General features: G+C 38.1%; 1 protein-coding gene across 2 annotated transcripts in view; it reads left to right on the top strand.

The window, feature by feature from the left end:
* The window catches only part of chrna8 (cholinergic receptor, nicotinic, alpha 8), a 95,556-nt gene that overhangs the window by 43,343 nt on the left and 30,135 nt on the right, over positions 1 to 22,078 (top strand). For both annotated transcript variants that reach the window (XM_067403672.1, XM_067403671.1), the window contains exon 4: positions 10,368 to 10,477. In XM_067403672.1, coding sequence (XP_067259773.1) covers positions 10,368 to 10,477 — 110 coding nt within the window. The remainder of the gene's footprint in view (positions 1 to 10,367; positions 10,478 to 22,078) is intronic.

Genomic DNA, 22,078 nt, shown 5'->3' with positions numbered 1-22,078 from the left:
TCATTCCTACAGCCATCATAAATTGAACATTATGATTTCTCTCCTTCATTCACTTCAAAGTAGTTAATCTCCTCTTCCTTATACTGTCACGCCATCATTTTTGAACGTCTAATAGCATTTTGGCAGGTTTTAAACATGATGGTCCCCGTACTCCCCGTACTGCCTGTCCTGCTCAGTTATGCCGCTCAGTGGCACATCTTCCTCAAGTGCTCATTGTTCAGACATCACCCTGGAAAGAAAAAACAACAGCAGAATTATTTGAAATTTAAATAGGTTGTTCCAGTCACATGGCTCGCAGGTGATGCTAACAAAGGTTTCAGACCTCAGAGCAACAAGATAACGACATTTCAATGGCTTCTAGGTTTAATGTCTCATCCCTTGATCACATCAGGCAGATTTACAACTAAAATAACAGCTTAGAGTAGAGCAGGAGCAGGTCTATGTCTAGGAGCTTGACTTATAATGGCTTTTCTAACTTGATAACATTAAGCTGTTTGCATTTGAAACGATCTGTTCAAGGCTGCCATCCTCTGGTGAACTCCTTCAGACTTCATTTTTTTTATGTAGCATATATTTTGTGTCAATTTAAACAATACAATGGAGTTCTAAGCAAACTTTAGAAGGAGAATGTATAAAATTATATATTTCATCATATTATAGCTTATAACATATTTTATTATATTGCAACAGCTGCATACACCACCTATATGTTTATTCATTTCACTGCTGGATTTAAATGAACATAATAAAAAGAATATGAACATTGCCATGAGGATGATAAACTGTTTTCAGCACCCAAGAGCGCTTTAAGATGAGCAATGATGTCAGAATTTGAATAGTGCAGGTCTGCATTCAAACCTCATCAGGATATTATTTACTTGAGTGAAAGCTTCCATGCTGATAAACATTACAAACCAAATTAATTGCAAAACTGCCCAGGCCCACTAAAACTGCAGAATGTAAGCATATTTAATATATTTGGTGAACACATAATCAGCTTAAAAGCAGGAAAGTGTGAAATTTCATGAAAGTCGTGTTTGTAAATGTGTATATACTCACAAATGGCACCAATTGGCTGGTGCCAACAGTGAGTTTTAGTTGTTAAAAGGTGTTTCTATGTGTCTGAAACATTCCTCAGTTCTAATTCACCTTTATTGACCTCATCAGCCATAATGCATGAGTTTCGCCAACTGAGCACTTAACCATGAAATTAAGCTGGATAAGAAATTTTCCACAAAGGAGCTGCTCTGATTATGAATCCAACATTCAGACCAGTTGCTTTCCAAAGTACTAAGTTGGCTTAGAGACAGACCGTGCACAGATGATCACCCACAGATTGACTTATGGGTTAATTCACCCAAAACTGAAGAAAAAAAAAGGTCATCAAATACTCATCCTCATGTCGTTCCTACGGAAGAGGATTAGGGCCAAGCAATAATAAAAAAATAAAACCATCTCGAGATTAAAGTTGTTAAATTTAGAGAAAAAAGTCGAGATAAAATGTTGAGAATAAACTCGTTAAATTATGATAAAAAAATAGTTTAATTTCGAGAAAAAAGACGAGATAAAATGTTGAGAATAAACTTGTTAAATTACGAGAAAAAAGTCGAGATAAAATGTTGAGAATACAGTCATTAAATTACAAAAAAAAGTAGTTAAATTATAAGAACAAATTTGTTAAATTATGAGAAAAATGTCGTTAAATATCGAGAAAAAAGTCGAGATAAAATGTTGAGAATAAAGTCATTAAATTATGAGAATAAAATCATTAAATTACGAGAAAAAAGTCGTTAAATTCAACGTAACGTAATTTAACGACTTTTTCTCATAATTTAATGACTTTATTCTCAACATTTTATCTCGACTTTTTTCTTGAAGTTTACCGACATTTTTCTCATAATTTAACAAATTTGTTCTTATAATTTAACTACTTTTTTGTGTAATTTAATGACTTTATTCGCAACATTTTATCTTGACATTGAACAACTTTAATCTCGAGATGGTTTTATTTTTTTATTATTGCTTGGCCCTAATCCTCTTCCATACGTTCCAAACCCGTAAGACCTTCATTCATCTTCAAACCACAAATGAATATATTTCAAATGAAATCTGAGAGATTTCTGTTCCTCCATAGACAGCTACGCAACTGATACTTTGACGCTTCAAAATGTTCATAAAGTGATCTTAAAAATCCATATGAATTGAGTGGTTTAGTCTTAATTTTCTGTAGAGACACGATTACTTTATATGATGCACAGATTGAATTAAGTTTTTTATTACATATAAACATTGTTCAGAGGAAATAAACAGAAGCTGAACCATACTTGCTTATCGTGTCTCTTCAGAAAATTTGAACTAAACAGGGCAGCATTTCCCAAAAGCATCGTAAGCCTAATGCTGCGTTCACACCGAACGCGTCTGGGGCGTCAAATTCGCGCCAGACGCGTCTAGTTGGACGCTTGAACATTTTGAAGTCAGACGCTTCAGACGCGCGTAAAATTCGCTCAATTCGCGCGTCTAAACAAAGTGTGTTCAGACGCGAATTCGCGTCATGGGAGGGGCTTTCATCTCTTTCTGCACAGATCCTCTGAATAAACACATAATCTCGTCAGTTGGAAACCTGTAGCGGCAATTTAACTCGGTTATGCCGGCCGACTTTTGCTAGCTAGAAGGTGGGCTAGTATCAACGGCTAAAATCATGCAAAAAGTTTTACAACTAACCAGATTGTCCGATTTCTTCGCTTATTCTCTTCCAGGCAAGGTCCTTTTTATTCCTGTCTCGATAAAAATATAATGACACATCACAGAACTCAGGGTGGCTAACGTTACACACAGCGACATCTTTGTTCTGGTCTCCGGCATCACTGATCACATCATAAACACGTTACTACCAAAGCAGAGTCCCTGATTGGTTAACGCGCCGCGAATTTACGCCAAAGTTCAGATTTTTCAACTCGGGCGTTTGGGCGTCAGACGCTCAATTCGCGCGTCAGCCGCGTGAACGCTCAATTCGCGCCGCGCCATTCGCGCGTCAACGGCCGATTCGCGCCGCGCTAGACGCTTGATTCGCGCCGCAGGACCTCTAGACGCGCGTTTGCATTGACTTAACATGTAAGTCAGACGCCTCAGACGCCCCAGACGCGTTCGGTGTGAACGCAGCATAAGTTGATCAACTTAAGCTTACGATGCTTTTGGGAAATGCTGCCCAGCTCAATCCATATGGATAAGTTTTATGATCTTTTTGAATCGTCAAAGTGGTAGTTGCATGGAATGTCAATGGAGGGACAGAAATCTATCGCATTTCAGTAAAATAACTTAATTTGTGTTTCAAAGATGAACGAAAGCATTACAGGTTTGGAACGACATGAGGGTGAGTAAATGATGACAGAATTTTCATTTTTGGGTGAACTAATAGCTTTAAAAAGATTCTTTGTCATTGTAATGTATGGCCTACAGATAGACATCACATATTAAATGTAACATGAGACACAAGTTTTTGATTGAGATAAAGGCTGAAAGAGAGGTGAGAGAGTGATGGGAGAGACCAGGGATGGTTGTAATTGGGATGGTGGGTTTGGGTCCTAGATCAAGTGTGCCAAACTCAGCTCCTGCGGGCCACAGTCCTGCAGAGTTTAGTTTCAAACCTGTTCCAACATACATACCTGTAGTTTTCAAATAATCCTGAAGGACTTTGTTAGTTTGATCAGGTGTGTTTAATTAGAGTTGAAGCTAAACTCTGCAGAACTGTGGCCCTCCAGGGAGTTTTGCACCCCTAAGATCTCTCCAATTTTAGCATACGTCTTCTACAAACCTCAGCTTTAATAATTCATATATTAAACCCCTGCTTTAATATATGTCATTATAAAGCAGACTTCAAGAATTGATTTTAAATGAGATCTATTGTTACAACCTATTCTAACAAGCATTATTAATTCTCTGTTTATATATTATTCCTAATGTCTAGTCATAAAATGTTTTTTTAAAGTAATTAAATCAAAAAGGAAAAATATAGTTTTTCTAGGAGTATTAAATCTCTTTCCATTCACTTAATGTGTTATATTGTGGGCTGTTATTCTGTTCTGGTAGCATGATTAGAAATAGTAAACTACAGTATAAAATGAATTTAAAAAATAAAAGAATAAAAATATATTACATAATTTATAAATAATTATAATATATAAAAATGTATTAATTATTATATTTAAATATATAAATATTTTAAATTATTTAAACATTTTAAAACAGGACATTTAAAATGAATATATCAGCCAAAATCATACAAATATATAAATATAAAATTGGTTCAACATTTACTTTCTCATCTCATCTTTTTTGGTTCTAAATTCTTTAGTGCTTCTTAAAAAGCATGAAACTGCACGTGACATTGGGTACAAAGTGGATCAGTTCTTTTCTTGGACATGGAGAAATAGTATGTTAAATGTATGTGTTCATATGTGCAGCACGCAGTCCCTGATCCTATCATGATGTCAGTGCCGAGCAAGCCATTGTGTCCGCAGAGAGAGGCAGCGCCTCAGGGAATACGCTCACTAAAGCACACTGGGACATCTGAGCCACAGAGAGATGTGTGGGACAGAAACTCCTCTTTCCTCCTGACTGATCTGATGTGATCAGTGAGGATGAAACAAACATCATTTTCTCCATTCTTTGAACTGAATTAATTGTGCATCAGTGAACACACACACAAGTTATCAGAAATAGTTGAAAGGTTGTATTATAATGACGGCAATCTGTGAACCTAAAGAGTGGCAATACAAGAGGTAAAGAGGGACAAATAAAAAAGAGAGAGGGATAATTCACCCAAAAATTATTGCATCATTTAGTCACCCTCATGTCGCTTCAAACCCATATATCTTTTATCTTCAGAACTCAAATAAAGACATTTTTAATATTCTTTCAGTATTCTGTTTTAAACATGCATGCTTGTCATGTCAGAACAAACCTTGTTGGTTCTCACCAATTAAACACATTTGCCTTTCTGTTGATAATATTTGATGTGCTCTACAGTATGTTCATTGATCAGTGTTTATAATAATATGGATTACTTTTATGATGTCTTCACTTTTTGAAGGTTGAAATTGTTGATTTTGTAGACTTTCAATGGACAAAATAATGAGAGAATATTAAAAATATCTTCATTTGTGTTTCGAAGAAGAACAGAAGTCTTATGGGTTTGGAATGACATGAGGATGAGTAAATTATTATTATTTTTTTTTTTTTGGGGGGGGGGGGGGTGAACTGTTCCTTTAAAGATAAAATCTATAGCCGCTTTTCCACTTTGGGGCCAGTTTGAGCCAGGGCTAACTACACACTGATTCTAAAGATTTCTTTGGACATGTCAATCACAGTGTTGATTTCCTACATAATGCTACAACAATACTAACCCCTAATGCCCGGTTCAGACTAAAGAATTAACGTAGGGTGTTGTGGGGATTCGTAAATGACATTGGGCGTCGAGACGGAAGATTCAATCATTTCAGCTCAAGTAGCGTGTCCTGCCGATGCCGTGTGTGCAATGCTTCAAGACATCATGACAGAAAGACTAGCATGTTTCGTTTTTTCAGTTATCTATGACCGAACGTGTAGTCTGACATATTTCTTGTCCACGACATGACAAGATTTTAGGAGTCAAAATCATATAATCTGACACAGTGACCGTACATCGTAACCCACTGAAATATCATTTAGTCTGAACCCAGTATTACCCTACCCTACACCCCACATTACATTTGGCCATCCTTAACTCCCCAACTGGACCTCACCGGACAACAGAACCTTTTTAGTTGCACTGGCCCCTCCTACTCTGCGAATCTCGAGTTCTTGGATGCCCCTGTCATTTAGAACAAAATGATACAATCAAACATTCCCCTATGTCGCATTGAGACAGCTCGCAGGGGATTCCTGCTTATATTTTGTGAGGGGTGGGGACCCGGACCTTCAAACTTAGGTGAAGGAGAGATTCCCTCTGCCCGTTCATATGCCACCGACTGGCTACGAGCTCCGGGACCATCCTCTTAAGGAGTGTTCGCCCCTAAGATGAAAGTTTGATCAGCTATATCTCAATAATAAATAAAAATGTATTCATACAAAAATTTATTCATTTGCATACAGGCATATTTATTTATATGGCATGTTTTATAACTGTATTTAACTCTTCTTAACTATGTCTAAATTTTATGTAAGATCAGTTCATCTTTCAGCCAGAAACAGTGTTTAATTTTCAAATTTATATTTTGAAATGTAAGTCAACATTTGGTGGAAGCGAAAGTCTTTGCACATGAAGACTTCACCTCCTTTTTGAGATACCGCCCATTTTGGAGTTCTCCAGTCTGCAGCTACATCTACTTGGTCGCAAGGCCAAAATCGAGCTGTGTTTCCACTAGTCTCGCATAGCCAGACCTTCAAACTGAAGGCAGAAAGCAGAAGGTCTGGACTCCATAGCAACTTTCATTGGCCAAGGACCGCCCAAAAGGACGTCTGAATGACACGTAAAGCAAACAAACAATAACAATTCATTCAAGAACCTTGTGCAAGTTTACTGCAACAATGGCACAACAATGGAGGTGTGAACTTAACTAAACGCTGTGAAAATCCAGCGTTTAGTTGATGCTAATAAGCGCTAATTGTTTCAGTTGTAAACATGACAGCTTTCTTCTTCCATAAGAGAAGGTTTGGCGTCATGACAACTTTCCAGGAGGACCGTTAAAGAATGGGACACACACATCCAAGGGCGTAGATTTGGTTTCAACATTGGGGGGGTTGAGCGTTGGTATGCTGCCTGTTATTATTTTTTTTAATTAAAAAATAAATAAATCTGTTTTATGTGTAACGTTATTGGATAATTTATTTCTTCTCTATCTATCTATCTATCTATCTATCTATCTATCTATCTATCTATCTATCTATCTATCTATCTATCTATCTATCTATCTATCTATCTATCATAACTTTATGGAATTTATCTATAACCAAATTCTAACATAACGGAGTGATTCTAAAAAGAATGAAATTATGTTAAATATTGAAACCGCCAGTAGGTGGCAGCGATTCGATGTTTTAATGAGTGAGCTACTTAAATCGTTCATTCAAGCCAATTCGTTCAAAAGTCAGATTGATTAAGGAAGAAAACAAACACTGATGTGAATACTTTTGTCATTGATAAGACACTATTGAAAAATGAAGTAACAAAACAGACGGCTGTTTTGGTAACTGGTTACAGTTACACTGTTAGCTATGGCTAAATTGCAATGGATTAGCTAGCTAAAATATATGTGGAGTCTACTTTGCTATTACAATGTTTTCATACCTCCTTCTCAGTACATGTTTTATTCTTTTTAACGTCCCTCTTTGAACAGAAGTTTAATATAGTTGGCTGGACAACGGTTCTCTTCATTTTTTGGTGCTACCCGTGCTCTCCATTCAAACATTAGAGCTCCACTCACGCTGTTTTGGTGAAAGTGCGACGCGCATTGGTTGGGTGTTACCAGTCGGTTCAATGGAAGGGGGTACTTTTTTGGCTAATTTATTATGACAAACTTATATTAGATTAGAAACAAAATTATTATTACAAAATAAATGAATTATACATATGTTAGTATAGATCTACTGTGATTTTCATGTTGAAATATTGGGGGGGTTGTAACTGATGGATTTCAATATTGGGGGGGGTTACCTCCCCCCATCCCCCCCGCAAACTACGCCCCTGCACACATCTCCCAGAAATCAGATGATGACCTTGAAACCCCATTTTGTATGCCATACATGCATCACACATTCAGCCAACGGTCTGTGGCCGTGATGTCTGAGGCTGAGACTAAAACCCGGCCTCAACATGCCTACATAATACAATTGTCACACAACCCCATTCATAGCCTTTAAAATTTATTTAGATAAAGTTAAAAGTTTTTAAAAAGCCCAACTGTCAGTTAATTTTCTTTTGAAATTAACATATGCTTGCAACGCCCTTTCATTTCAATTTCAACCTTTTTGTTTTTATTTCATTAAGTTATTGCTGTGTTTCAGATTGTACTTCTACTTGTACAGTTCAATAAAAAAAGGCATGGGTCTAGCTGACTGAAAGCTAGATCACAAAATGAACATGACAGACGCTGACGTTTGGTCTTTACTTAAAGACTTAAAGACTCTAAAATATTACAGTGACAGTAATTTATTGATTTATGTCAAAAGAGCATATCAATCTGAATCAAACATTTATTATCATCTCACATAAAAACAGAACACACATAGTTATTCAGCCTGCTTCCATTTATTTGTGATCCCAGGAATGCACAAAACAACTTCATTAAGGCTTTTAAATCAAAAGGGTTACACATTTATGAAAATATAGATAAAATAGCATATGTTTACATCACATTTCTTTAGAAAAAATTAGCATTAGATGCTTGAGTGAATTCTCTCACTATACTGTTAATCCTCTCAGCCAGAGCAACAGAAGGAGCTCATGGACAGAAAACAGGAGTCATGTGATTAATACAAGTTAATCAGTGTATATGTAATTATGACATATGCCAATACAGAAGTCCGGTATCAACAAAGACACAGAGAAAAAAAAAAACAGATTGCACATGACACCAAATTAAACACAATTAAAATCATACATGATTTGTCTAAGTTCTTCAAGCAGTCTCTGGTATTTTCCAGAATTAAATGTGTATTTATTATCACAATGGTTAGTAGCCTTTAGCATCACATATAAATCTTTTTTTGTCTCTTCAGAGATGGCTGTTTGTTTCGTGCGTATTTGGAGGAAGCCGAATTCACGTTCTATTCTCCGGCTAGTTGTCATGGCAACTAAATAAACAAAAATCTTGCCTGGTAAAAATGTATTAGTCAAATGCTAGTCAGACAGAAACTAAAAGGATAAGAAAAGGCATCGTTATATTTCTTTTTATTAAAATTGAACAAAAGCATTTATTATAATTGTGTTCGATCTACCAGAATTGTCTTTGGGATCAACTGGTAGATCGTGATCGACCTATTGGGCACCCCTGGACTATAGTGATCAGAATTACCATCGTATTGCAATTGGAAGTTATTTCAGGCACACGCTGGTGTTTGTTTTGAGCTGAAAATTGTTTTAAATGTCTTTAATGCTTATGTTAGCTGGTAGCCTGATATGATAACATGAGAAATGAGCAGTAGTGTTGACCCTCTCCTGAGAGAAAAACTCCACCTTTGTTCACAACCACTCCTCAAGCACCAGTTGGCCCACTCTTAACCAAGGAATTTTAAATGTGGGTATCTGCAGGTTGGAAGTGACAATGGAAATGTGACTGGCCTTGGCTCACTTATGGTCTGGCAGTGGAAACATGGTTAATTATAGATTTTGAAACTGTGTTTGCGTTTAAGTATTTAATATTTTTAAATATTCATAATTGCACACGCAGCTTTTTGGCTGAGTAAAAACAGTTGTGGCTGAGTTTAAACTATTTTTACAATTTCCCAAATGAGGATCATCAACCACAAACATCACAACTGGCATCATAAAAGAGTAAATAATGCAGTGCTAGAATAAAGGAACAAATGGTGTCAAACTATGGAAACATTTGTTCTAATTATCAAAGCAGCCAGTCTGATTTCAGCCTAGTTATTTAAATGTCTTGTGTGCCTTTTGCCTTTAACAATAGTCTTTTCTTTTCTATTGTAATGTATATACAAGTGAAATAAAAAAAAAAAACTTTAGGATGGGACTTTATTTTGCCCATCTGGAGTAAACACATCAGAGAAGAGATGTCGCTGCAAGTGGGAGGGGAATATTCCATATATTGTGCTGAAATATTCCATTTGATTTCATGGTGACTTAAATATATTAGTGTGCTTTCTGTTGCTTTTAAGAAAGGCAGTGTGCTGCTTAATAAAGCTTTAAAAAAAAGATTATATTACTCTAAATCCACTGTGGCACCACATATTAAGCTACCTAATACAGCAGAGAGGCGACCTCATGCTAGAGACAATATAGCCAAGGGCCATCTACACCTCTGAAGAGGGATCAGGTGGAGTTTATGCAGTGAGATGCCAACACACATTACTCATACTAAAAAAGTCAACTCACAATGACCTAATTTAACTTTAATTATTGGCATTTAAGTGTTTTTTAGAGACTGTTAAGCACATTATATCACATTCAACTTAGAGTATATGTGCTTTTGCTCTGTGTTGTATGTTGTCTCTTCATTTCCCAGTGGTAAATGTACATGTGTGTACCCTTGGCAGACCCCAGCTGTGTGACTATGTTATCGTGTTTACTGGCTGTGTGTATAATTTGTTTGTCTCTTTTGCCATCAAGCATTTTAATGTTACTGACTCTGATGTATGTTTTGTGTGTTCAGGCATGGACTGATATCTATTTGAGCTGGAACCCTGATAACTACCCTGGTGTTCAGACCCTACGTTTCCCATCCAATCAGATATGGACACCAGATATTTTGCTTTATAACAGGTAATGGATACAGTCACATTTATATTCATATTATTGTGTTTGCTTTTAGCCTACAATACTGTGTTTCTTCTTAAACATGCATTAGCCTAACAAAGAAATAAGCCACAAGAGGCTGTTGAGTGATTTTATCATCTACACACACATGCAGCGCATTCAAAAAGTGGCTTATTGCTTTTATAAGACAGCAGCAACAGCAATATGATCTTAGACACCAATCACTTAAGTGGTTAGAATAAAATCCAATAGGCCAGAATAAACTATTTTCATTGCCAAGAAACATACTGGATACATGTATATTGGATGTGATCAAAAATGTTCAAAAATAGTGGTGTAAGCATTTGGGGAGCAAAGACTTGGCTCATGAATATTCATTAGAGTATGCACAAACAATCTAACACCTTTTAGATCAAATAGGCAAATCCAGTCAAATGCGTTTTTGACTACCTCTGGAAGTGGTCGAAGGTGGACAAGCTCAAAACATTTTACACCCAGTTTTAATTCTTAATATCAGGTCCTAGATTTCAGTTCGATCAATCAATACACATGAAGTGACTAAGAGTAAATGTGTACTTCTGCTGTGTTGAATGATGGCCGACGGGGACAGAGACTGTTTAATAATACAGGAGCTCTGATCTAACTCCAACAGGAGAAAGCCAGTAAAACAAATTTAGTGGAAACAGAAGTTTATCAAGCTTGTAGATACAACATTTTAATGTGCCTCATAACTATGTGGATATGGTGCTGTTTTTTTTTTGTTTTTTTTAATGGTAAGTAGTCATTAAGTAGCATAAACTTTCTTGATGCATCTTGACACAGGTAATTATCTATATCGTCGCTGTTGGGAGGAAACCTTGCATGTCCCAAACCACTACATTTCATTTAAATAATTAAACACTGTGTTGTCAAAGTTGATATTGTGCCTTTATATATGGTCAGACACTTGCATGTGTCATTATATTTTAACATTTTTCCAAAATCAAGCTCTAAAGGAGTTAAAGGTTTTTGACCAGCGAATGTCAGATATAGGCTATTTTGTATGGAGATAGAATTGGTGCATTATTCCAGATAAATAGCATGAACATTCCTTAACAAGTCTTCTTTTTTGGTCCACTGAAGACAGTAAGCCATACACATATGCAGTGACATGAAGGTGGTTAATGATGACAGAACATTTTTTGGTGAACTATCCCTTTAAACAGTATTACACTTTGGGGTTTTGAAAAGGCAATCCTTGTGTTAAACAGCAGATTTGAGTCACCATCTGTTCCATCTTAATGAAAGTCTGAACTGATCTGTGATGTACTTTTGTAACATCATACTTTAGTCTAGATGCTCTTACAACTTAGACAGAAGCAAAAAGCAATTTTAACATATATATTTCCCTTCATAAATCACAAACTACTACAAATCCACCTGCCAACAACAGCAGACCCATTAAAATGATTATACTGAGAAAGGCTTGATCATAATATTACAAATAATGAATAATTTAATACAAGAATAAAAGGATTCAATAGAGATAAAATAGCTATAAGTAATAGCTACAAGTACATGCCTGACAAAGTGAAATAATCTGATTTCTCAGGCAGAGAGATAACTAAGCATGTGCTGAATAAGTGTTAGAAGCCTAGATTTAATCAGATTTAACATGTCAGTAGTATAATAAATGACAGTCATAGTGGCACACAAATTGTGTGGAGGACCATTCTAAAACATTTAGACAATTTCTGGCAATTGCTTTTGTTCACTAATTTTGTTTATTGCTACTTTCAACGTGTTTTACAACTGGAGTCTAGACTGTGATGGCTGGCCTGCCATTTACAAGGGTGTTAACAGGGTAAAGTTTTAAACTCCAGAGGGGTTGATCTAACATTGCCTTCATTGTGCCATTGAACAAGAATAAAAAGTGTCATTTAATTTAGAAAATGGTGCCAACTGTTTAATTTGGAGATGAAAGCAATGAAAACAATGATACTGATTAAATCTGAATAGAGAAGCAAATAACCAACAGGTTATGGCAAAAGAAAAGTTTCTTCCCTCGGGCCATCTATCTCTTGAACACTTAAATTCCCATTGTGCAACAACAACAACAATAATAATAATAATAATAATAATATTTTAACATATCCTACCTCTTTCTTATTAACATTACCCTACACACACACACACACACACACACACACACACACACACACACACACACACACACACACACACACACACACACACATATGTCATATGTATATACACATATCATATATATATATATATATATATGATATGTGTATATACATATCATATATATATATATATATATGAAGAGTTTGGTTCCAAAACGCTATAAATCCATTTTGATTAATTTGAGTAAAAAGGTGTTTTCTTTACCAAGAAATTGGCAAAATGAAAACCACTCTTTTCTGTTTCAAACTTTCACATAGCATCTTTTGGTTATAAAAACATTAAAAATTCAAATCTAGATTTTGATTTTCAAAGGTTTATTATAAAAATTTATTATTTTTTCCCCAAAATGCAATAAATGCATGACACGTTTTTTTGTTTTTTTCAAAATGCACTTAATCCATCAATATAAAAGTTATTTTTCATATTGAAAGTAAGTTAATTCACATATATGACAGCCTCTGAACTTTGTCAATACTAATCGTATGTACATGCATTTGACTAAAAATACATTCATTCGTCGCTCCCAAAATGAATTCAACGAGTCATCTTGTTAATCTTATAAATGAATTATGTCTCTGTTTGTCATTACCGATCAAGGCGTATCTGGCGTCACCGCATGGTTAAAATAAACAGTTCAGTTTAGGGAGCGTGATAGAAGTTTGATGCTGTCGTGAAACAAGCAACAGCCGGCATTTTTCCTCCTCCCGACTCGAGTGCCTCGCCTTCTTAATCTCCTCACGTAAATGATTTCGATGGCTTGCGTTTCTTCCCCACCACAGAAAGCACCACAGGTTCAGCAATGTTCATCGAAATTATTCATTTTTCTGTTTTTGTTGATCACAAAGTACAAAGTAGATAAAGGATGCGGGGTGTATTCAGAGCGCCGCCATTACTGTTTACAGTGCATGGAATGGTGCGCTGTGATTGGTTGAGCGGATATATCGCGTTCTGCAGAGAAGGGAGACTGGCGTTTGTCGCGTTTTGGAAAGAAAGGGAGAAAACATGACAGAATAACACAACGGATATCGCATTTTGCGCAAAATTAATAAATGACTTTTCAATACCGACCAGATACAATACTGATTTTGGCGGAAACTCAAATTTTTTGAAAATGGCGTTTATCGCGTTTTGGAACCAAACTCTTCATATGTATGTGATAGCTTCTGTCACCAAGACAAGAAAAATCCTTGTGTGTTTAAGCATAATTGGCAATAAATCTCAATAAATCTCATTCTGAGTCTGACTGTTCAATCTTAACAATGTAAAAGTATAGCTTATTTGCTTTTATCATTATCTCATCTTTAATCCAATGTATGTGGCTTTTTCTAATAAATCCCAAAACCTTCTCTTCTTGGAAAGCAAATGTTCAGAAGTGTACAGCAAACATACACCTCAAATTAAATACCACCAGTAAAAGAAAAGAGAAGAACACAGACAGAGAAGTTAGTGACTTGAGAATCGAATTACACACATCATTAAGCTGCTTACCCATAGATCATCAACTCCTGATGATGGCAATGTCATTCTTCTGAAAAGAAATGAACAGAGATTCGGAGATTCAGTTCAAACGTTTTTTTTTACATAGTAAGTGCATTGTATCAAATTATTAATTTAAATGTTACTACATAGAAGCTAAAGTGGGACCCAGAACAGATGGCGACTCTACAATATGTGCAGATGTACACTATATACTACATACATAACATATTAATGTATTATGCTTAGTAGTCCAGTGTAAACACCCTCTCACTTCATACTTATTGCCCCTCATCTGTAATGTAAAACACGCTGTGAGTTTGTGCATTGGCCAGGCTTGTGTGCACTGAGAGAAGACAGATGCAGTGTTATGTATTATTTAGACAGTGCTTGGAGGTCAGCTTCACTTTCCCTACCACCTCCCTCTCTTTATATAATGGACTGCACTGATTACAAGACTTCCACCCCCATTTCTTTCTTTTCTGTTCTTCATCACAGTCCTTCCCCCTAATGTCTCTATTGATGATCACTTTTTATTTTTATTAATACATTTATTTATCGATTGATTGATTGCCATCAAATTTATTTGTATGGATTTTTTCCTGGTGAGCTCATCAACAATAATTACATACACTGAGACAAAACATCACACATACATTATCCCATTAATTACAGGGAATGAAATACAGATGCATAACTCAAAGAGGAATTGAGAGCATGAACCATCCTACAGTAAGATCTGTTCAAAAAAAAATCTTAGTTTTAATTGCTCTGAGTCATCTGCCTGATGGTAGAGGGTTGAAGAGGTGTCCTTTTGAGAATATCAGTGTATTTTTGACCAAATACAAATTCTAAAAATATTCCAAGCATTATTTAAATAATAAGTATTTAATTGTATTATAGTAGGTTTTTGTTTGTTTTTGTTTTTAACCAGGGCCTCATTTTGTTTTGATGGGCCTTTCACATCACAGGACAGTCAGTAAAGGGCTTGGGACTGTGTGGTAATGGCATTGGGACAGTCAGTAAAGGGCTTGGGACTGTATGGTAATGGCATTGGGATCTGCAATAGCCTTATATACATTGCTTTCCTTGAGATCATCTGTTTACATAGCTGTTTTATTAGAGCATGCCTGTGAAATAATCTGGGTTTATTATATTTGGATTGAGTGCAACAATAATTAAAAATATAGCTGCAAGCAGCAATTACGGGGCCAAGCACAAAAACGGCACAAGAAGCAAGCCAACACGACTGGGAGCATCAGGCTAACTGCAGCAGTGAACAATTAAAGACCTATTAAGATCATTTTATGTGAAAGAGCTGAAAAATGATCAAAAATGAGGATTTACTGCTTCATCACTTTCGACCAATAGGTGGCGCTGTGTCCAAATTGTTGTGGTATGGTCAGAGTGAGGTGACAATGACACTTGCAAAGTTCGGTGTCAATATGTCAAAGCACTGAAGATTTATACAAAAACGGTTTGACATATCGACTTGAAATCCATAACTTTTTGTCGGCATCGTCTGAAGATGACACGGTTCAATTTTGGTGAAAATCGGAGCAACGGTCTAGGAGGAGTTCGAAAAAGTAGGTTTTTAAAGAAAAACAATATGGGGGAAAGGAAGTTTAGCTGACTATGGCAAATTTGATATCTATGTTCTCAGCATGACCCAAAGAATCTACTGAGACCAGTTTCATTTCAATTGGTGAATGCAGTCAAAAGTTATTAACATTTTTGTACATTTTGTTATAACTTTTGGCCACAAGGTGGTGCTGGTCTGAAACTTCTCAAGCACTTTCAGGGCATTGTCCTGATGACCCATACCGAGTTTCGTAACGATACACAAATGCATTCACAAAATACAGCATTTTAGCACAAATTTCAAAATGGCCGAAGAACAAAATGGCCCATATGAGAAAATTGGATATCATTCGACTCGGCATGATGCCTCGAATCTAAAGAGACCAAATTTATGAATTTTTGTCAAACCCATTAGAAGTTAAAAGCAAAAATAGCCATTTTTCATATCTCCACTCCAGTAGGTGGCACTGCGCCGAAACACTGCATGATGCCTCAGGTCATGCTTGTGATGACATGTACCAAGTTTGGTCTAAATATGATAAAGCAGTGCAGAGATACAGCTTCAGGAGTGGGTTTTGCATCATGACTCAAATTCGTTGCTCCAGTATATGAAAACGATTTGACGTATCGACTTGAAATCCATAACTTTTTGTCAGCATGGTCTGACGATGATACGGTTCAATTTTGGTGACAATCGGAGCAACGGTCTAGGGAGGAGTTCGAAAAAGTAGGTTTTTAAAGAAAAACAATATGGCGGACAGGACGTTCAGCTGACTATGGAAAATTTGATATCTATGTTCTCAGCATGACCCAAGGAATCCACTGTGACCAGTGACATTACAATAGGTGAATACAGTCAAAGGTTATTAGCATTTTTGTAACATTTTGTTTTAACTTTTGACCACAAGATGGCGCTGTGCCGAAACTTCTCAGTCTCCTTCAGGGCATTGTGCTGATGACCCATACCAAGTTTTGTAAAGATACGTTAATGCGTTCGTAAAATACAGCATTTTAGCACAAAATTCAAAATGGCCGACGGCCAAAATGGCCGAATTGGGAAAATTGGATATCATTCGACTCGGCATGATTCCCCGAATCCAACGAGACCAAATTTATGATTTTTGGACAAACCCATCAGAAGTTATAAGCAAAAATACCCATTTTTCATATCTCCGCACCAGTAGGTGGCGCTGCGCCGAAACACTGCATGGTACCTCAGGTCATGCTTGTGATGACATGTACCAAGTTTGGTCTGAATACGATAAAGCTGCCATGGGAGATACAGCTTACTTCTGTTTTCGCAAGCACTACGTACAATTCGTTCGTTAGTTTTTCGAAAACGGTTTGAGGAATCAACTTGAATTCCATAACTTTTTGTCAGCATGGTCTGAAGATGATCTGATTCAATTTTCATGAAAATCGGAGTAACGCCTAGGAGGAGTTCGAAAAGTAAGTTTTTCAGAAAATTCAAAATGGCGGAAAAATTTTCATGACGGAAAATGACGTCATATGGTGCGTTCTGATTCTGTCTTGAGCCAAGGAATAAGAGGAAAAAAAGAATTGTGTTTCTAGCCCTTATGGTTCAAAAGTTATTAACATAAACATAAGTGCAACTTTGGACAGCTGGTGGCGCTAGAGGGATTGAGTTAGAGACTCCAAATTTGCTATGGACAAAGGTCAGACTGTCCTCTGACTGTGTGCCAAATTTCACAACTTTCCGCCAGCGGTTCTATGGGCTGCCATAGACTTCAAGAGCGGAAGAAGAAGAAGAATAATAAATATAGCTGCAAGCAGCAATTACGGGGCCAAGCACAAAAACGGCACAAGAAGCCAGCCAACATGGCCGTGAGCATCAGACCAACAGCAGCAGTGAGCAATTAGAAAAAAAGTTATTAGCATTTTTGTCAAGTTTGTTATAACTTTTGAGCACGAGGTGGCGCTGGTCCGAAACTTCTCAGGCTGCTTCAGGGCATTGTCCTGATGACCCATACCAAATTAATGAATTTTGGTCAAACCCATCAGAAGTTATAAGCAAAAATAGCCATTTTTCATATCTCCACTCAGTAGGTGGCGCAGAGACGAAACACTGTATGATGCCTCAGGTCATGCTTGTGATGACACGTACCAAGTTTGGTCTGAATATGTCAAAGCATTGTAGAGATACAGCTTCAAGAGTAATTTTTGCATCATCTCTCAAATTCTTTGCTCCGGTATACGAAAACGGTTTGACTTATCAACTTGAAATCCATAACTTTTTGTCGGCATGGTCTGAAGATGATACGGTTCAATTTTGGTGAAAATCGGAGCAAAGGTCTAGGAGGAGTTTGAAAAAGTAGGTTTTTAAAGAAAAACAATATGGCGGACAGGAAGTTCAGCTGAATATGGCAAATTTGATATCTATGTTCTCAGCATGACCCAAGGAATCTATTGAGACCAGTTTCATTACAATCGGTAGATATTATCAAAAGTTATTAGCATTTTTGTCAATTTTGTTATAACTTTTGACCACAAGGTGGTGCTGGTCCGAAACTTCTCAGGCTCCTTCAGGGCATTGTCCTGATGAACCATACCAAATTTATGAATTTTGGTCAAACCCATCAGAAGTTATAAGCAAAAACAGCCATTTTTCATATCTCCACTCCAGTAGGTGGCGCTGCGCCGAAACACTGTATGATGCCTCAGGTCATGCTTGTGATGACACGTACCAAGTTTGGTCTGAATATGTCGAAGCATTGTAGAGATACAGCTTCAAGAGTCATTTTTGCATCATGCCTCAAATTCGTTGCTCTGGTATACGAAAACGGTTTGACTTATCGACTTGAAATCCATAACTTTTTGTCAGCATGGTCTGAAGATGATACGGTTCGATTTTGGTGAAAATCGAGCAACGGTCTAGGAGGAGTTCGAAAAAGTAGGTTTTTAAAGAAAAACAATATGGCGGACAGGAAGTTCAGCTGACTATGGAAAGTTTGATATCTATGTTCTCAGCATGACCCAAGGAATCTACTGAAAACAGTTTCATTACAATCGGTTAATATAGTCAAAAGTTATTAGCATTTTTGTAAATTTTGTTATAACTTTTGACCACAAGGTGGCGCTGGTCCTAAACTTGGTATGCTCCTTCAGGGCATTGTGCTGATGACCCATACCGAGTTTCATAACGATATGCTAATGCGTTCGTAAAATACAGCATTTTAGCACCACATTTAAAATGGCCGACGGCCAAAATGTCCAATATGGGAAAATTGGATATCATTCGACTCGGCATGATTCCCCGAATCCAACGAGACCAAATTCATGATTTTTGGCCAAACCCATCAGAAGTTATAAGTAAAAATAGCCATTTTTCATATCTCCGCACCACTAGGTGGCGCTGCGCCGAAACGCTGCATGTTGCCTCAGGTCATGCTTGTGATGACAGTTACCAAGTTTGGTCTGAATACGATAAAGCGTTGCGGAGATACGGCCTTATGTCTATTTTCGCAAGCACTACGTACACCCGTTTGCGTGTTTTTCAAAAACGGTTTGAGAAATCAACTTGAATTCCATAACATTTTGTCGGCATGGTCTGAAGATGATCTGGTTAAATTTTCGTGAAAATTGGAGTAACGGCCTAGGAGGAGTTCGAAAAAGTACGTTTTTCAGAAAATTCAAAATGGCGGAAAAATTTTCATGACGGAAAATGACGTCATATGGTGCAATCGATTCGTCTTGACCCAAGGAATCAGAGGAAAAAAGAATTTTGTTTCTAGCCCTTATGGTTCAAAAGTTATTAACATAAACATAAGTGCAACTTTGGACAGCTGATGGCGCTAGAGGGATTGAGTTAGAGACTCCAAATTTGCTATGGACAAAGGTCAGACTGTCCTCTAACTGTGTGCCAAATTTCACAACTTTCCCGCAAGCGGTTCTATGGGCTGCCATAGACTTCAAGAGCGGAAGAAGAAGCGGAAGAATAATAATAAGCGTACGGAACGCCAACAATAACAATAGGTGCCTAAGCACCTTCGGTGCTTGGCCCCTAATAAGCGTACGGAACGCCAACAATAACAATAGGTGCCTAAGCACCTTCGGTGCTTGGCCCCTAATGAGCCTTCATTTTGCTGCAGAACTGCAACTACTGCATTTTGTGCCAGATTTTTTTGTGCAACACTTATTTATAGAGCAGATTGCAGCTGGATGATTTTCACTAAAAACCTTTCTCTTGCTTGCATCCTTGAAAGTAGTTAAAGAAAAGAGATTGATAAGGGCAAACAAACCTAACTTGAATAATATGCCAGTGAAATTGTAAAATAGTGAAAGAAGCTGCTGTTTATATGCACGTATGATGTGTTTGACAGGGTTAAATTCATTCCGAATTTTGCAGATTTTCAATCAAAACACCAAAAACTGATGAATGATGTCACGGAAAAGAAGACTGGATACAAATGCAAGTTAATCTCTTTAATAGAGCTTCACGCCAGGTAAGTAGACAACAAACACACAGCAGCAACACAGACAGCAGGAGAGGGGTAACACAGGGACTTCGATGGGCGATGAAGTGTCCGTGATGAATGATGGTCCTGAATGATGAGTCTGTGTGTCCGTGTGAGCATCGGTGAATGAAATCCAGAACGAGTAATCCAACGAGACAGACAGGTAACAGGGAACAGCGACGAGAATCCAATCCAGGAACAAGAAACACGAGAAACAACGGGACAACACCAGGACTTCAACAAACGATCTGACAAACATGAGACGAAAGACAAGGCGTTATATAGGCAGGTGTAATGATCCACAGCTGCCACCCACACAGAACAATCAAGTGACACATCCCAAAACCTACACACAGACAACAGTATGAGACAGCGGATTAGTGAACCGTGACAGTTCCCAGAACTCCTTACCTGTTGATTGTAATCATCAATAAGGGAGTGATCCAGAATGTCCCTAGCAGGAACCCAACTTCTCTCCTCCGGACCGTAACCTTCCCAGTCCACCAAGTACTGAAATCCGCGTCCCCTCCGCCTAGAGTCCAGAATACGATTAACCGAATAGGTTGGTTCCCCGTCTACGAGTCGCGGCGGAGGAGGAACCAGAGTAGGAGGATTAAGATGAGAACGGAAAACAGGTTTAATTTTGGACACATGAAAGGCGGGATGAATCCTCCTGTACGCCGGAGGCAATTTGAGTCGGACTGCCACTGGACTAATAATTTTAGTGACAGTAAACGGGCCAATGAATTTGGGAGCAAGCTTATTGGCAACGGAGCGGAGCAGAATGTTCTTAGTAAAAAGGCACACTTTTTGACCCACGACGTATACGGGAGGCTTCGACCGGTGGCGATCGTTCTTAGCCTTGGTACGCTCCCTCACTTGCAGCAGAGTCTCGCGGGCTCTGTTCCAAGTGTGGCGGCACCTCTGGACGAAGGTGTGAGCGGAGGGGACCGCGACCTCGGACTCCAGACTGGGAAACACAGGTGGCTGGTAACCTAGACTACATTCAAATGGAGAAAGGCCCGTAGAAGACACTGGCAGTGAATTGTGAGCGTACTCAATCATAGAGAGTTGTTGACTCCAGGAGGAAGGATTCTTGGACGCCAAACATCGCAACATTCGCTCTAAATCTTGGTTGGCCCTCTCAGTCTGACCATTGGTCTGGTGATGGAACCCAGAGGAAAGACTAACCGTCGCCCCCAGTAACTTACAAAACTCCTGCCAGAATTTGGACACAGATTGGGGACCCCTGTCAGAAACCACATCCACCGGGAGGCCATGTAACCGGAAGATGTGATCAATGACCGCAACCGCTGTCTCCTTAGCAGAGGGTAATTTGGCTAAGGGTATAAAATGGGTCGCCTTCGAGAATCGGTCCACCACGGTCAAAACAACCGTATACCCTTGGGAGGGTGGGAGGGCGGTAACAAAATCTAGAGCGATATGGGACCAGTGTCTCGAAGGGACAGACAGAGGTTGGAGTAACCCATCTGGAGGTCGGTTGGAAGTCTTACCAGTGGCACAAACTGAACAAGCCAAAACAAAACTGCGAATATCACAAGCCATAGCTGGCCACCAGAATCGTTGCTTGACTAAAAACCTAGTTCGATTAACCCCTGGATGGCAAGCCACGTTGGAACAATGACCCCACTTGATAACGCAGGACCTTAGCCCCTCCGGCACAAACAAACGGTTCGGTGGGCATCCGGGCAGAGGCGTTACCCCTTCTAAGGCCGCTAGGACCTTCGATTTGAGACCACTAACGTCTCGGGAAGAAGGGTCAAAAATACGACCGCAGGCGAGTTGGACAGCCCGAAGTGCATGACCAAGTATTCAAAGTGCCCTCTGGGGGTGTTAAAAGCGGTCTTCCACTCATCCCCCTTCCTGA

The sequence above is a fragment of the Chanodichthys erythropterus genome, chromosome 12 (assembly GCF_024489055.1).
Source record: "Chanodichthys erythropterus isolate Z2021 chromosome 12, ASM2448905v1, whole genome shotgun sequence".
Taxonomy (NCBI): Eukaryota; Metazoa; Chordata; class Actinopteri; order Cypriniformes; family Xenocyprididae; genus Chanodichthys; species Chanodichthys erythropterus.
Note: the sequence above shows the minus strand (reverse complement) of the source record. Positions and strands in the feature narration are given on the sequence as shown.